Source organism: Pseudopodoces humilis, chromosome 13 (genome assembly GCF_049639895.1).
Source record: "Pseudopodoces humilis isolate 2021_Gansu_Grassland_sample_001 chromosome 13, ASM4963989v1, whole genome shotgun sequence".
Classification (NCBI taxonomy): Eukaryota; Metazoa; Chordata; class Aves; order Passeriformes; family Paridae; genus Pseudopodoces; species Pseudopodoces humilis.
Genome location: NC_142212.1, coordinates 3863514 through 3881289, shown reverse-complemented (window position 1 = coordinate 3881289; position 17776 = coordinate 3863514). Strand labels below are relative to the sequence as shown.

Genomic DNA, 17776 nt, shown 5'->3' with positions numbered 1-17776 from the left:
TATCTGGATGAGGACAGTAGCTTCTTCATAGAAAGCAGATGTTTTACAGTTCACATTTTCTGACTTAGTTTAACATATTCACATTCCACTTTTACAATACAAATCCATTTCCTTCTTTGTTGCCCAACTTGATCATTGTGAGCTATAAGCATAGGCATTTCCTACCTGAAAAGCAGGAAAGGGGAACATACTGTATTTTTAACCAAAAAAATACACATTGAAGAGATTTCACAAGAGTATGAACTATTCAGCTATAAGCCAATTTGTGTATACACTATTGCAACTTGTGGAATTCCACAAATACAAACATTTTTAATGTTTTAAACTATTGTGCCCATAATGTATATTTCTAACAACCTAATTAATTTAAAAGGAAAATAAATAGAAACACAATCTTGTAATTCATTGCATTAATTCATCACATTAATTCATCATCTACAGAGGGAAAAAAACCACCTTATTCTAAAAGTACAACATAAGGAAAACAGATAAATGTGAAGATGAGCCATGAACACAGAGGGTAAAGCAGATGCTATGAACAACACAAGGAACAGATGCCTGGAACACTGAAGTAAAATATGGATAAGGCCAATGATTCTTGGAGCCCTGATTCAAATGTCCCTGTGGACATAGTAACAGCTCTCAACAAATGATGGTATTGTCATAAGGAAGTAATGCCAATTCTGGAAGGAATTCTAAGAAATTGTAATAAATTGCAGTAGGTTGGCTTTTGTTTCAGGATATAACTGATGTCATATAGCAAAGTTCAAGAGAACATGTGTTTGACAGAGGGGTCTGGGTAAATAGCACTGTTACTCTGGTTATCATTTGTATTTGTTAACCATAGTTTAATATCATACATGATTTTTGCAATATGCTTTATTCATTTATAACACAGTAACTGATAAAAGGAGTTTCTCTTTTACAGAAATGCAAGAAATAAAGGTAATGTCTTCAGCCTTAAAAAATTCTGATTATAAATCAGAAACATATGGAAAGCTGTTCATACAATCACTAGGTCATTTTTCAGCTGTCTCCATTTTGCAGCTGGTGGCCCTAACAGTGACCTAAATTAATTTAATTCACTGAGTCTTGGAAATAGTTGCAACTTTTAATAACAACCTGGAGGTGTTTATGCGTAACCATTTCAGGTGCTTCTTTTGCGATCCTGAATCTTGAAGAATATTCTATGTTTTCTCTGTAGGACATGATGACATTTATTTTCCATTTAATACTGCCTCTGAACCCTCCTCCATCCCTCAAGGATGCCGAGTTGGAATTGACTTTGCTTCACACAACGACTTCTACAGCACCACCTTCAGTTCTCAAACCAGGACATTGTTCCCTCCTCCCTCTGGGATACTTTTAGTTCCCAGAATAAATGCAACCCCATCATTATTACTGGCATAAAACTGCCTTAAAACTATTTTTACACCCTCTATTGGGTCCTCAACAAAAAGCAGAAGGGAATGAAGGAGTCTGAGAAGTTTCATATCACACATTTATGCAGCAGCAAAGAGATAAAAATAGTTTTAGAAAGTAGAATTAGTCCCACACAAACATCAAGCAGAAAAGGCCTATTTTAGAAAATAAAACTTGTGTAGAGAGCCACTCCAAAAAGTTATCTCTTCTAGGTTACAAAAGGAGAAAAAAATAGAACCATTGAGTTCAGTTCTAACATCACTTAATGCTTTTGCCCCCTTTAACAGTAAATCTCTCACTGCTTGCAGATTACTATTGTGTACATGTTATCAGGCTGGTGCAATAACTGTCTTTTCCTCTACAAAACCTTTTCTATTATAATGACCCCAATCCAGAACAGCTGGTCAACACTGTGAGATGTTTAAATCACATTCCATACAAGAGTTATGCCAAGGAACCTCCAACATGTTACCTTCCACATGAAGCAGAAATATCACACACAAAAGAAAATCCAGCATTTTTCCAGGTCTATAAATGCCCAGGAATCTTTAAAAGTTTTCCTAATTTGTCCTCATCTCATTCTGTCCCACACAGATGTCTGGCCAAGAGAAGACACTGACTTTGAGCATTCTATATATGTGACTCCCAGCACCCACCACAGGCTCAGGTCATCTGAGCAATAATCCATAGTACTCTTTTCCTAGAACACTTACAAACAGTAAAACTCAGAAACTACAGAAGTTGCCAATATCATCCTTTAGAGACTATGACAGAAGATGAAAGCCAAGGTCTTTAAGCAACTGCAAAATACACTTTGTCTAAATATGAAACAAACCTCAGTGATATTAAAAAGAATCTCAGATTTGGTTTATTTCATAAGGAATATCCTGATAGCAACTTGATGGGACTTTCCCTAGTGCTGCCTCATAGCCTCATTCACCCCTGCACCCAGAGGTAAGGCCCAATGGTTTTTCCTCCCCATTTTTCTTTTTCTAGTGTCCTGCCTCCCTTGCACAACCATAAGTCTTTACATAGGCAGTGCCAGCCCCTGTCCACATGCAATTCCTTACAGGCACCTTGGAGAGGTAATTTCTCTGTCTTGCACAGATAAAGGTCCACCCCCCTCTGTATTGACATACAAACTAAATACTAGATTCTTTCCCAGATGCTGAAGATTTAGTCAGTAACATGTACAGTTTGGATAGTTACCCTCATTTCTGTCTTGCTCTCCTATGTTCTTCCTACCTCTGCCATCCACACCCACCCACCTTCTCACTTTTTCTCTCCTAAAAGCTCTTTATTCTTCATCGTCTAACATGACAGCAGACAACCCTGGGCAACAAATTTTACATCTACTCTGTACTCTACCACCCTTTTCACCTAAAGTTAAGATTTTCTGACAACAGAATCCAGAGACCGGAATCCAATCCCATTAATCTGGCTTGGGTTCGATCCACTACAAGAAAAGAAGTCTTGTGGTTCATTTACACCTTCAGCTACACTTTATATCCTTACAAAATTAAAGGGAAATTACTACTGTTCAAATTTAAGCCATGTTTCCATGTCAACAAAATTAGAAAAAATAACCTTTTAAAATGCCTAACAGTCCAGCTGAAAGTATTTGGTGGGGAAATCAGTCAGTGTAAATGAAATACCAAGGGGAAATAAAAAACCACATCATGAACACATTATCAAGGCCGCCTTAAAAAACTGGAGCTCAATGAGTTAACAGCACAGCAGGCTTAGGTTTCCAGAAAAGAAACCACCTTCCAAGTACATTGATCCTTGTAACCAGAGTCCAATAAACAGACACTTATACATCCAATTTCCAAGCACTAACAGTGCCTAGAAAGCACTTCCTGCTTGCCAGGGTATTTCCTGTGAGCTCCCCTACTGCCAATGCATATGAACCACACATTTCATCTCACATGATTTGGATATTGTGGTTATTTCTAGTCACTCTGAGCAGGAATAAAGCACTTGAAGGAACCAATACTCCCCCCTTCCTTGTTTGCAGCCACTCATACCACCCCCATCCTTGTGCAGATCTGAGCATCTGGTACATGTTCAGATAAAAACTGGTTTTATCTGACATTATTTGCTGATATATTTTCTTCTTTCATGACAATGCAGACAAACTATGGGACAAGGTTACTGTTTAATTTGGCACTGTAAGCTACTCCTTGATGACATCACATCAAATGAATTATTTAACATCTCCCTCTTTGGATGTATTTTTAAGGAAATACTCATGAGCTTCTGAGAGGTGCCTCTATTGCAGTGAGTACACACATGACAACTTTTTTGTGATAAGCACACAGCCAAAATCTTGTGACCCTGACAAGCACAGACTTTTCACATTTTGTGCAGAAGCTGTTCCTGAAGTTGTCTAAAAATTCCAAGCCTCTTCTCCTCTTGCAGATCAAAACAAGTGTTTCCTTGAATGAAGATTTCCTATATTTACCTAGTAGTTTTCCCTCATTTTTTCAAGTTGTCATACATAAGGCAAAGATAAAGCTACTCCTAAGACATTCTATGTACCTGTAAAATCTAGTATTTCAGTACTTACAAAATAAATTATCATACAACTGACTATGACAAATACATTTAATATTTTATATCTTGCTTTGAGCTTCAATACTTACTAGTTGTTTTTTTTTTTTTTCCCTTAGAATAGTTATCCTGTGATTACATACAAGCACTGGAAACATTTGGATGCCCCAGAGACAGAGGAAATCCTAAGGTGGATGTTTGGCAGAGGGGTGGCAGCTGGAAAGGGTAAGTAGAAAGCAAAGCTGTGTCATTACTTCCCAGACATGCAGGAAGGCAGGAGGGATGATGAGATGGTATTAACACTGCAATTTAACAACTTCTAAACTCCTGGTGTCCTTATTGTTCCAGAAGAGTAGCATCCAATGGGATTCAGGGCCCAACCCACATTATTACTGAGTCTCTTCCCTTCACATCTCCATTTTACCATCACAGCACTGTGACCAAGCTTCAAGTCCAAACTATCACACTGTTAAATGTGCATATGAACTAAGCTACAAACATTTTTATAAAATCCAAATGAGTTCAGAAACTGGTAGTATTATAAACCCAAAAAGATTTTAGACAGCAACTGGCTGTAGTCACTCTGCAGATTTCCCACAGACATTTGGCTGCTAAGCAAGGCAGCATTTAAAAGAAAACTTAACCAAAAGGTTCAGAGTTTATCACCAGTATTACTCTAGAAAAAAAAAACCAAAGCGAAAAAAAAAGGTATGACAGTAAAAGAGAAATGTAAATCTGGATATATTCCCACTAGATTTTATTGCTACATACTTTTTAAAGACTTGAGAAAGTTACTCTATAAACTTTCTAAGTTGGTCATCTGTCTCCCATTTGTGCTGACTGCCAAAAATTCATAATGAGGAAAAGGATGGGGGAGGAAGAAATGCATCACAAATCCAGAAAACTGATGCTCATAGTTCAGATGGAAATACTACACCTGGACAATGTTCACTAAATTATCTACAGAACTGAAACAGAACTTTATTCAAAGCAAGTATTTTTTGTGAAACCCATTTTTAATAATAAGCTGTCAAATAAGTCAATTAATGAGGCATTTAGACATTGATTGTCTAAAAATCTCAACACAAACACAAGAAATTCCAAAGAATATTTTTCTAGAACTCTTCAGACTGAAAAGTTTCCATTTCATAGGTAGGTGAAACTTCTCTAAACATATACAATTTGTAATAAAACATTTTACTACTCACAAAATGTGACTAATACAACAGACGTGTTTTGGCTCTACTTCTGTCTCAGAAAGCAGCTGCTTTGTCTCTAGGCTGAAGCATTTCACAAAATGGATAACATATGCCTTATTAGAGACCTCCAGTTTGTACAATTAATATCTGATTTATAGAAAAAGCCTTAGCAAATATGAAGAGAAAATTACCACAAAGCAGAAAGCTGCCATTTTAACAAAGAACACCAAAAGTAGGATGAGCTACACAGGCTTAGCATTTGCAAATGTTATGCAAAGTACAACCCCCTGCTCCAGCATATTACCTCTCACCCTGGGAGAGAATGCTGGCAAAGCTTTTTTACCTCATGGAAAGTACTCTTCAGACCGTCAAACTTTGAGAAAATGTTCATTTCAACAGTTTGGATGTAATGCATAACTTGAACCTAAAGTACATTGACAAAACAGTAACTATAGATAAGGACATCTGGTTTCTCAGTGAAGAGCTTGGAATCTGCTAAAAAAGGTAGGTGGACTTTTTCCCTAAAAGTAGATTAATTTAGAGCTTAAATAAAACTACAGAAAAGAGGAGAAAAATGCTGTACAAAGATTTATTTTTTATAATATTGCATGCATATTTGTAATGTTTCAAAGATTATGTTTGCAGCCTCTTCCCCTTTCCTGCCTGAAAAGTGCCCAACCTGTATAATATTGAAGGTACTATCTTCTCTTGTTAAGTCTCAAATGTAAAGTAAAAGACAGAGAGACTATTGCTATAGAGCATTTAGGTTTGAAAATCCTAATTTTGACAGTAAAGGAAAATGCATTTGAACCTCACATGTTTTAGTTAGTTCATCTATATATATGGCAAATATTTAATATTAACAAAATCATCTTGCTTTTAACAAAAATAAACTGGGAAACAAGCAAATGCAATTAAGAGAATATTTTCTTTATTAGCTGGAAAATGTTTATTTCCCAGTTTCTTCTCATGTTAAGAACAGATTTTATAAAGTTGGAGTCTAATTAAAGGATATCAAGAGTTAAAAGTTGTTCCATGTTCCTTATGTGTTAGAAACCACTGCCAACAAGTCCTCTAGGCTTTAAATATTGTTTTGACGGATTGCATTTTCATTTCCAGTCCCAAAGAAAGTGCTCTCCAGAGTCCAGGCACAAGCAGATCTTCACCAGCTCACTGAAAGACACATACATTGGGCTGGGCAAGAATGGAGACTTTGCAGGCTACTTTTTTTTTGTTTGTGTTTGTACCTTTGGTAAATCCAGCACCACCTCTGCAGCAAGAATCCCTCCAGTTTTATGAGTATGATACAGATGTTTCCATGGGAAGCCTGACCCAACAAGATTATGAAATGCAATCCAAGGATATAAGAAAGGTATTTTATTTATATTTTCCATTTAATATTTTTAACTGAAATAAGCATTATGTGAAAAAGGTGTTGTGTGCATGCATGTGAGTTTTATGGAAAAGTCCTAAAATAACAGGGAAGCATACAATGGGTTCAGACATAGGGAAAGCCACTCAAACTAAAACCACAAAAATATTACCCTTGCCACAGTCTGAGTAAGCCACAGAAGGCAGGCTTGCACAAATAAGGCTAAAGCATCATTTTAACTCTGCTGTTCTTATATGCCTGCAATTGTAAGAGTTTCAAGAACAGGATATATCACTAGCTCAAGAGTTTGAACTATGTTGTATTAACTCAGTGAGTTTGCTTAAAAACAAGGAAGGTGATTTTATTTTTTTTCACTCTCAAAGTAATAATTGGAACCCCCCTTTTAACTGAACATAACCTGCCAGTATAAACCACAGTTCCTCTTTCGACTTGCCAAACTATCAAGTTTCTTGCCTCAGTTTTTGAGGGGTGGGTGGTTTGGGATTTTTACTGCTCAGCTGCTCAGTTTAGCAGTCCTGAACTTCTATAGAATGTCCAGTGCTTGAAGAATCACTTACACATTAACACTTTCAGGGTTTTAATAAAGTGAATATCCCCTACATCTCACTGCACTCACCAGTATCTCCAAACAGAATATTTTTGTTGGGTGCTCCACATTCCTGCCTCTGAATTTCAATACAAAAGCAGAAGACACAGAGTCAAGGGAGAATTAAGTGAAGTGCCACAACCTGAGCTCCCTGGGACAGTTACAAACCTCACACCTCCATTCAGACCTAACCAGTACACACCAACAGAGAAGGAGATACAACACTGATCAGGGAGAAAAACCAGAAGCAATTGTCCCAAGAGTAGTTGCCAAGGAAAATACCACAGATCCAAACCAAGTGGTAACAGCCCAGTATGAAAAGCTTAAGGAGATTTTCATTAATATTAACTGTACTTGTTACAATAACTTAGTCTGATAAGCAAGAAAAATAAAACAGCAAAAGACAGTAAGTAAAAAATTGCAGCCCAAATATAGAAAAATCACTTTTGTATACCTTTTTAATATTTCCCAATTCTACTTAAATTACAGCTTTCCACTGTTGACTAAAACAATAAGCTACATATTTATAGCAAAAAAATGTCAAAGGTATTTTTAAATCTGACATCTGTCACAGTGATGAAGTAACATGTTTTAATAAACCCATGAGAAAGGGACTATATAAATGACTCTTAACTAGTGGGTGACTATCCACTCAGAAATAAGTCTTAAAAAAATACTAAACCCGTTAACTTTAACCAGCTAGGCACAACATCAGATGACATTTGTTAATGAATTGTTTGCAGAAGATTGCTGCTGCTTCAGTAAAGGAACAAGGAGTATACCTACATGGAAATGGTGCCAACAGATGTGCCACAGACAAATTGAAGTCCTCCTGGCAGTGCTATAAGCTGAAGGTCTTCTGAAGGCCAACAGTTCTGCTTAGGCTAATTCTAGGAATGTAGATGGTCATTATTTCCATCAGGTCAGCTCTCCATTGATACGTTTTCATTGCAAAATAATAAATGAGTTCCTTATGTGCAACAACTACATCAACACAAGTGCCAGTGTTCCCAGTTTAAATCATGGGGTGCACAAACAGATCTTCTATTCATTTATTGCACCAATTTTACTCCCCAAATATTCCAAGTGTTAACTGAAACTGAGATGCATGCCAAATGTTTCCTCAAGCATGCCCAGTCAGAAATCTATCTTGCATACAAATTTAACTCCTTACTGTATGCTTGAACACAGTTAGAAAAAAAGACTTCTACTAAAAACATCAGAAGAAATTTATTACTATGATTTGAAACTACAACCACACCTGTCTTGAATAAAATTTGAGCAATTTAAAACACAAAATCTTGATTTCCACATGAGAACAGAACCACTCAATTAGATGCTGTCTCACATCTGGACTAACTCATTTCATTGAATATAAATGACCAGAACTTTGTGTTATAAGAGGAATAAATTATTTTGCAGAAATTTGAAGATGGTTGGAATATTTAGATGTAACATGTTAATGTGTACGTGCAGTAAAGTGCAAGAGGCAGGTGGAATCTAAGTATGTGAGTAAGCCAATATTCCTTCAGTGCATTCCTTACATATGTAAGTAATGAACTTGTGGTTATAATCCAATCTTCTGCACTGATACTCCATACTTAGGGATTTTTATGGCTGATCAGCAAATGCTTTTTAATTTTAGGAATTTAATAGTATTCTGCAAATTACCAGTTTTAATTTTTGTGACATTTCCCACTGGCAGAGATTAGTAATACATTGCACTCTGCTAAGAAGTCCCATCAAAGACTACTTTGATGGCTCAAGTAGGAGACTCTGCTAGAAATCTTCCCCTGGGACAGATAAGCTGTGCCAGCAAATGTTCAGTGTCCGTTAGGAGCCTAACCAGCTGCAGTCATACGAGTCCAATTGTTCTGTGAGCAGTCCATGCCCTCAGAAGTCTCTAGTGGCACAGATACCTCAAGGGCCACATCTTCATGTGCCTAATCAACCTGTCTTTGTGAGCTAACTCCTGCAGAAAGCTTCTGTGAGATTTGCTTTTTGCTGGAGTGTAGCTGGTGAGCTGACACCCCCCAGCTTCCCTCCACCCAGCATGGCCAAACTGCTGCCAGAATCCTACTGAGAACCTAAAACTTCACTAGGGCGAACCAAGCTAGCTCAAACTAGAGCCAAAGGCTGGAGAGGCAGACACAGGAAAGAGCCAAGGGACGGATGATTCACAGGCTAAAAAGGGGTCAAAATGACAGAGGCTGGCCAAGATATTTGTTTCTCAGGCTTTATGTCAAGCCTGAGGGGTTTGTTTTGCAGAATACAAAAATTCCCACAGTAAAGAATACACAAGCAACTAAATACCAAATAAAACACAGCATCAGAAGGGGCTTGAAAGCTCTTACTTGCACACTGCACTTGTGGGTGAACCACCTGTGAGCCTGAAGGAGGGGAGAATGGGGGGATTAAGAAAACTAGAAGGGGTTCATTTGTCAGCACGCCCAGTGTGCAAGCAGCTGTCCAACAAAGCACTTTGCTCCTGCCAGGGCCTGGTCCTTAAGCATGTTTAAAGCAAAACAACTTCCACATCTCACAACGTTCTTTCCTGCATGTGTTTCCAATAGCCACGCACACCAAAAATCATATTGGCTTGTTCTGGCCTACAAATATTCCCCATAAAAAAAACCCAAATGAATGATGCAAGCCAAAAACAACTACCACAGTCAAACTGAAATCTCCTTAACTTTAATGTATGCAAATCACAGGATAAGCCACTGTATCTATACTCTAAATACAGTAATAATAGGTAATTCTCTAAAATTCAGCCAGGTGAAAACCCAACTACTGTTCCCTGCATCACAAGAGGCCCTGTTAGCAGCTCACACCTTAAAACAGACTTACATGCAGATCATGAAAACAAATTATTCAATTTCAGCCAATACCTGCAAGGAATGTCTTTATAAACTAAGCTGTCCTGCAATTGAAAAGATGCAATGACTATCTCCAGGAGGAATTCTGAATAGCTTTAAATGCAAGGACATCTCAGTCATTTTATTGAGATTGTTTGGGTAAAACAACAACAAAATACAGCTTACACTCACAAGAATCCTATTGAATTTTGTATTATATGCAAAATCTTGATCTTCAAAACTCTATTGCTTGTAAATATGCACCACTTACATATTCCTTCCCACCATATAGACTATATTTTTTGTTTCCATTTTGTGTCTATTCTCATTTTCTGAGAACTTGAATTCTCTAAAGAGCACTGGCAGCACCTTCCCTTCTTGCCTTTCCAAGTGAATTGGGCATGTATGAAAGTGACAATACATCACATTAGTCATCCAACCTATAAGAGCATTTTGAAAATTAAGTGCCATAAAGAGGTATATTGGAAGAAGCTCAATTTAGAAGATGTTATTTCAGATACTTGTAATGCTCTGTGGCTTTTTGTCTGTGGTTTGTGTTTTAAAATAACAATTGTTCTCTCACAAAGGATGGAACAAACATTTCTCTTGACACTTCCCTAATGCTGCAAAGCGATGACAGCCAACTCGATGTCCCACCAACAAAGGACACAAGTGAGTTAACTTATATGAATATTGTGATGCCTAAGATATCCAAAAGAATATATTGTAATATAGAAATCTAATATGCAAAGGATGACAAAGGCTACAGAATTAATCCTTTCATTTATGAATATATTTCATATGCCCTGTGGAAAATCTTCTAACTTCTGATGGAGCAGTCTGAAAAATTTAAAGGAGCCTCAGGTAAACTCTGAACACACAAAGCACAGCTTGTAAGTTTCTCCACAGACTTGCCCAGTCATATTTGCCATTGAGATGTACCCAAGTTAATAAATTAGACAAGACAACTAAGAAAAACAAAATACATCTCCCACAGTTAAGTGATGATGAAATATGAGGTGCTTAAATTAATTCAACAGATTTATTTGAACAATTGGTTATTCTCAAAGTTTACATCTAATGATCAGGGAGATCAATGTTTAAAATACATCAGGAACATTCTTCACTTGCCAAAGCTTCCTACAGGCTTTGGGTACATTGTCCAGATTTCTCCTAAAAAGCCCCAGTTCTCTCTACACATGAAAAGGACAAAGTTTCTCTGCCAAACAGAGCAGTGAGAAAAAGACACACGTATTTTGTGTGTCTGTGATCTAAACTTCCAAAAATAACTGATGATTCAGCAAGTGGACTGTCAATCTCCACAAAAGCGCTAATTCAAGGTTAATTTTTACCAAACAGCACCTGTCAACAAGCCCCCATCAAAAGCTGAGCAAGTCTCCAAAAACATCAGAGCTTCTAGACAGACAAGCATAAAAGCTATTGCCTTTTTAACAGTGACAACATTGTTTGACATTTTCCATTTCCTACACAAACATGTAAACAAGCCACTAAATTAAAAAACCAAACCACCAAATGGGGCAGAACTCTACAGACTAAAAATGATGATATTCACAAAGCAAAACCTCAAAATCTTCATTCTGTTCTCTGCAGTGCTGCTGTAAGAAAAATAATTACTGTTAGATGTACTGGGTTGACTTCCCAGTATTGACCAGCTGCTTTTGTAACTTCTCACTGGTTGCAGAAGGTCTTGTTTTTCTGTGTAGTGACAACTACACAGAATGGAACATGGAATGACCTTGCTGTCCACACTGCATACACTCCAAGGTGGAAGCCAACCAAAGCTCTCAAAATATAGAAAATACAGCACAAGTCACAGCAGTGGTGATGAAACTGGATTAAAAGCCATATTCCTTATATGCATTTGAATATTGCTGGAAGAAAAGATTAGAGCAAAGTAGAAGTTACTGATACTTTACTACCATGAAGAACAGGACAAGCCAAAAAGGTCTCAAACTACATCAGAAAAATTTTTTTTCTCTGTTTAAAACAAAAGTTGTAAAAATCTCAGTATAAAACTAATAGATTGCTCACAGGGCTTGGAGCAACCTGGTCTAGTGGAAGGTGTCCCTATCTGTGACAGGGGGTTGGAATGAGAAAATCTTTAACATCCCTTCCAACCTAAACCATATATAAACATAATATGTTGGAGTTTTATCAAAAGGTTTAGAGAAAATAGTAAGTAGGAATAACACAGGATATTGTGTGACCTGCCAGAAATGCTCCAATGCACTTACAGTACCAAATGCATGCACTGTCAGGTGTTTCTCCTTGTGGGTTTGGTTCCAAATGTGATATTTAACACAGTCACAAAACTTACAGTTGTCACATTCACCATACTCTTAGCCAACTAAAGATTTAAACTGAATTCAGGCTGATTAATAGCATTTCACAGGCTCAGGTAAGATAAAGAGATTATGCACAGGGAAATCACACACAATAAAAAGAACAAAAAACCCAAAAGAGTTGAGAACATTAAATTTTCTCAAAACTTGATGCAAATATAATTTTTTAAAAACCCAACATTAGGAAATCTTCAAAGACACTAGGTGAGTTGAATGAGTTGTAACTGTGTGCTGAACCCCTTGCTGGCAGACCTGCCCACGTGTTTGCTGTGCGTGTGCCTGAGCGGCTCTGTGTACTGCGAGGAGATCGACATCGAGGCTGTGCCCCCCCTGCCCAAGGAAACCGCTTATCTTTATGCTCGCTTCAACAAGATCAAAAGGATTGCAGCCTCAGACTTTGCTGACATTAGTAAGTGACACCTCAATTTCCATTTCTGCTTTAGAATATGAAATGGAAAGGTAAAATAGAAATGCATTTTGGACCCTGAAAACATCTTAATACTCCCAAACAATTAGGTAAAGAGCAGGTTGCTAAAAATAAAATTCAGCTCTGCATTTCAGACAGTCTTAAATGACCAGACATTATTTTTCCTTCAAATGCTCCAGGGACAACTCTGTCAGCTGTCTCATTCAACAGCATGACAAATTCTATATCTGAAATCATGTTATCTCTAAGACGAAAAAAAATGATTCAGAGTACTACCCTTTTTAATTTTTTCAACTTAGGACCAGGAAAAAATCCAGATGTCAATTTTATCTGTATTTTAATAGTATTTGCATTTGTAGATCACAGTTTAGATGCTGCAGCCAACAGTATAACATTTAGTGTGTATAGCCATACCCATTTCACATGCCATATAATTAAAAACTCAATACTTATTTTTTTTTTTTTTTTGTGTAAAGCTACCTTGAGAAGAATTGATTTTAGTGGAAATAGGATAGAAGAAATAGAAGATGGAGCCTTTTCAAAGCTTCTGCTTTTGGAAGAACTTTCTCTTGCTGAAAATCGACTTGTAAAACTTCCTGTTCTACCTCCCAAACTAACAACATTTAATGCAAACCAAAACAGAATCAAGAGCAGAGGAATCAAAGCAAATGCTTTCAAGGTAAGGAAAAACCCATTAATTTAGGTAACCAAAGTAAACAAAATTAATAACCACACTATTCAGTCTGACGCCAAATTATTTTTCTGTATTTTTTGTAATCTAAGAAACAAACTATGATGATGCAGCTTTCCAGCTTTTGCTTTGCTTTTAAGGCCCTATGGAATATCAATCATTTGTGCACTCACTCTCTCATGTCCTCCACATAGAAAACAATTTTCTATGAAATCTCTCACCTGCTTACTTTCTCTCTAACACGTAAAGAAAAAAATATTCAAAAATGGATGGCTCAAGTACAGAAATACTAATAAACAATATATATATAGTACTTAATAGTGGTCTCAACTTTTATAACCAACATGCCGATACTGAAATTTCCCAAACATAGAAGGTCTGTTCTATTAATTTCTTGATAGAATTCCACACTTACAGCAAAAGAATGACTTTTGTTACATCAGTTTACAGGCTAAGTGATCAGAAGAAATTTCTGATGTCTTGTAACAGGCATGAGTTATTTAACCTCAAATAATACCAGCATCAGTAACCTCTCTTTCTGTTTAACAGAAGCTCACAAATTTGGCCTACCTCTACTTAGGACACAACGCACTGGAATCTGTTCCCCTGAACTTACCAGAGAGTCTGCGCATTCTTCACCTTCAGGTATTCCCAAAGGATTTCCTTAACATTCTCTTAGGAAACACATCAGGAGTTACACACTTCAAATCAAACTTGTTCTATTTTAAAACAGTTCCCACTACAGCTTTCCACCGTGCCTCTGAATAAAACAATTTACCATACCAATGTGTATGGCCACAACCATCCAGAAGTTCAGAAGCTGCTAATTCCCATGCAATGATTTATTATTGGTTTCTGCACATCAGGGATAGGAAATGACAAAAAGAAGCCATAATCTTTTATCAACAACGTATGTATGTTTTTATTTATAAAAACGTTTTGGTTTGCAGTACAACAACATCACCACCATCACGGATGACACATTCTGCAAGTCCAACAACACACGCTACATCCGCACGCGGATGGATGAGATAAGGATGGAGGGCAACCCCATCGTCCTGGCCAAGCATGTCAATGCCTTCTCCTGCCTGAGGATGCTGCCCGTGGGAACGTACTACTAGCACCGCTCGTGTCACTCCACATGCCAGACCCAGGCATGGTAACAACGATCACTTCTTCCTCTGTTTACAAGTTCATATCCTCTCCCTTGCTAATGCTCTTTTCCCTGCATACCCAGGACCTGCTGCTATGTTGCACCATTCTCCTCTGAAATAACCATTTCAAACCAGTCACTTTAGTAGTTATGGTGTCCCTCACGCTTTCAGAATCTTTTCTGTTAATGAAAGCGTAAATATATATATATGCACACACATCATCTAAACTTTTATCTCACCATGTACCCTTTAGGTAAAATCCCACAAAACTGCTTGTTTTCATTCTTTACCAGCACTCAGAACAACCACCACATTTTACTTCCAGATAAATGCAAGATACTCTTTGAGCAAGTCAAAGAGGAAAAATACTTCTGAATTCCAATCCCACTCTTTTAATCTGGAGTGATATCTTTTCAGTTGACCTTCAAAGGTGTATTGGATGAAGATGCATATGAGAGAAAGTTATGCTTAGAAACAGAACTTCTCAAAGCTTAAATTCATTAAAGTTTCTTTTAAAATTTGATTTGTGGTAAATGAGAACAACTCCCATTTAGGTTTAGTAAACCAAGCAACTGGAAGTTTGCAAAGATGTTTTAGATTTCCTCCTACTATTTTGTTTTGAAAAGAACATGTGTTTTATTTTTACACAATGTATTTTTAAGTGAAATATGTATGTTTTGCTGAGCTGTTCTCACAAGAGCTGTTTTTGCAACACCAACTTCCTATTTTAAAGCAACAGTCTATGCACAGCGTAATAGACTCAAATATATTAGTTATTGACTAATGATGTAGACCAAGCCTTGGTTCCACAGCTTCTCCTGACAGGAAATGTGACAATATGGTTAAGAGCAAAGCTGAATTCATATGTTTACCTGTAAATAAGTATGATTTCATCTAGATGTCAGAAAAGAAAGAGAACTACCCTTCTACAACAATAGTTCTGATCATTAGGGAAAATCAACACAGACATTGGAATTAAAAAGAAAAGTTGATTCCATCATTAATCTGAAATGAGAGGTAACTTCGTACATTTCACTCAACTACTTGAACATATGCAGCATATTAAAAACAAGTTGACATGTGCAGGCCTTGACACTCAGTTCATCTAAAACTGGCCATCATTGATAAAGGGCACAATGTTTTTAATTCCACAGCTGTACATTCCTGACATCCAGCTTCTCTCCTCCAATACCTACCACAGATGTAAAGCAAACAGACAAATGAATGCCAAAGGTGTGCTAGTTACTATTATCACATCAACTTTGTACTAATTTTGAAGCTAGTATAGATTCCTAATTTGTAGAAATAGTTAAGCATCAAATGCATGATGATGTGTCACTACATCTAGAATACTGATTTTATAAGATATTTTGTATTAGTTTTATTTATCTTATTTAGCTAAGGCTTGATTTGTTAGTGCTTGTGCTTTGGGGAATTGATGTCCACTTTTTTCTGAACACAGTTTTGCCCTGAACCCATTACCCAAGAAAAACAACAATCTCCAGTATTTTCTACTTTAAGTTGTTTAGCGTAACAAGAAGGAAATTCCATTGTCTTAATTGAGAACAAAACCAAGTCCTGCAGCAATACTTGGTTTTCATTTTTCCACATAAATCATAAACCTTTGATGTTCCCAGGTTTTTAGCTAAACGTAAAAAACAACTTCAAAGCATGTAAAAATATATTCCAACGTCAAGCCAAATTTCTATCTGGAAAGAATTAAACCCATCAATTCTCTCACGTCTCTTGTGATAAATGCCTAAGATGGAAAAAACACAGTTATAAGTATGATAATGTTACATAAGCAGCAGTCTCTGATCTTATTCTCATCACAAATCATTGCTACTAAAACTCTATCCAGTATTAATATGATCAGTAAATATTACCAAAAATGTGTATACACAAATAAATGCATATTATTCTAATATACAGACATGTAAACAATCTAAGACCTACCCACTGCCACACAATTAATTTTGCATTAAAATGTTGTATATATTTTTGAAACCTACTAATTATCATCAGTAATGCTAATTAATGCTCTTAACACTTTGTGCGAACCAAAGTAGACTAGTGGTACTTTCTGAATGCCTCATGCAGGCTCCAAGTTCTCTGATGTGTTTTACTTCACTTTCCCTATTCACAGCAAGTTAATCACAAACATGAAGTGAGAAAAGCTTCAGTAGGGAGGATTTCCACCTCCTATTTGTGTGACCAGTACTAATATCAAGCTGAATGTAAACTGTTCTGTTTTTTCCTATCACTCATTTCTGTTCTGTATTTCCAATAAAACTTGAATTTTTGTCCTTGTTTATCAGTATCAGCTTCAACAACCTGCTCTTCCAGCCTTGCCAACATGTTTCAGTTGTTCAGCCGCACAGCACACTAAGGCTAGAAGATTATTTGCACATGTAAATCCATTTTACAGACATATTTATTGTGACAATAGCAAGACCTGCCAAAACAGAATACTTGGGGAACACTCCATTTTTGCTCCTTCAAAACCTATTTTGAATTGACCTTGAATTGCCATTAATCTCAGAACATTCAATAATACTTGAAGTACTCCTCCACTTCTATGTTATCCCCTCCTTCTCAAGTATCAAAACAGGAAAGAAAAAATAAACTACTTTTGGTGTTTTTACACTACATTCTGAAGAAAATATCAGAAACAATTTTATTTCTACATAGAAGCCTTGGCAATTATCTTTGAAAAATAAACAGATTAACAATAAAGCTAGAAACCCAAGACTCCCCCCAAAGAAGTTTTCTCTCCAAACAGGGGAGTCTAAAGAGCAGGTAGGGGGGAAAAAAGAAATACAAAGATTACAGACTAATTTTTAATGTTGTGTAAGTGTGAATATTAACAGGGTAGACTCTTGAGTTGGTTTTATGCATATATTAACAACATATGTCTAATTGCTTTCCCACAAATTACTGAAACCATTAAATTACAAATAGACATTCTCCTTGTCAATTTTGTTATTTTAATTGTCAATTTTGATCCTTGAACCCTATTATTAATCCTCTTATCTGAGAAAGTCTTCTGCTTCAAAATGAAATGATTAGTAATGCTAACAAAAATAAGAAGGCCTAAAATACTCTTCATAAGCACATAGTCAGTCATATT

At 36.6% G+C, this 17776-nt stretch overlaps 2 protein-coding genes across 5 annotated transcripts in view; one reads left to right on the top strand and one right to left on the bottom strand.

Annotated features, from left to right (window-relative positions):
- Positions 1 to 17776, bottom strand: part of CENPP (centromere protein P) — a 111670-nt gene that overhangs the window by 82172 nt on the left and 11722 nt on the right. The gene's annotated exons all lie outside the window — the stretch shown is intronic.
- OGN (osteoglycin) lies at positions 5506 to 17550 on the top strand. The gene is made up of 7 exons (XM_005522211.3): positions 5506 to 5678; positions 6294 to 6546; positions 10599 to 10683; positions 12625 to 12783; positions 13278 to 13480; positions 14042 to 14137; positions 14443 to 17550. Exons 2-7 carry the CDS (start codon positions 6379 to 6381, stop codon positions 14611 to 14613), a joined length of 882 nt encoding a protein of 293 aa, XP_005522268.1. The 5' UTR covers positions 5506 to 5678; positions 6294 to 6378; the 3' UTR covers positions 14614 to 17550.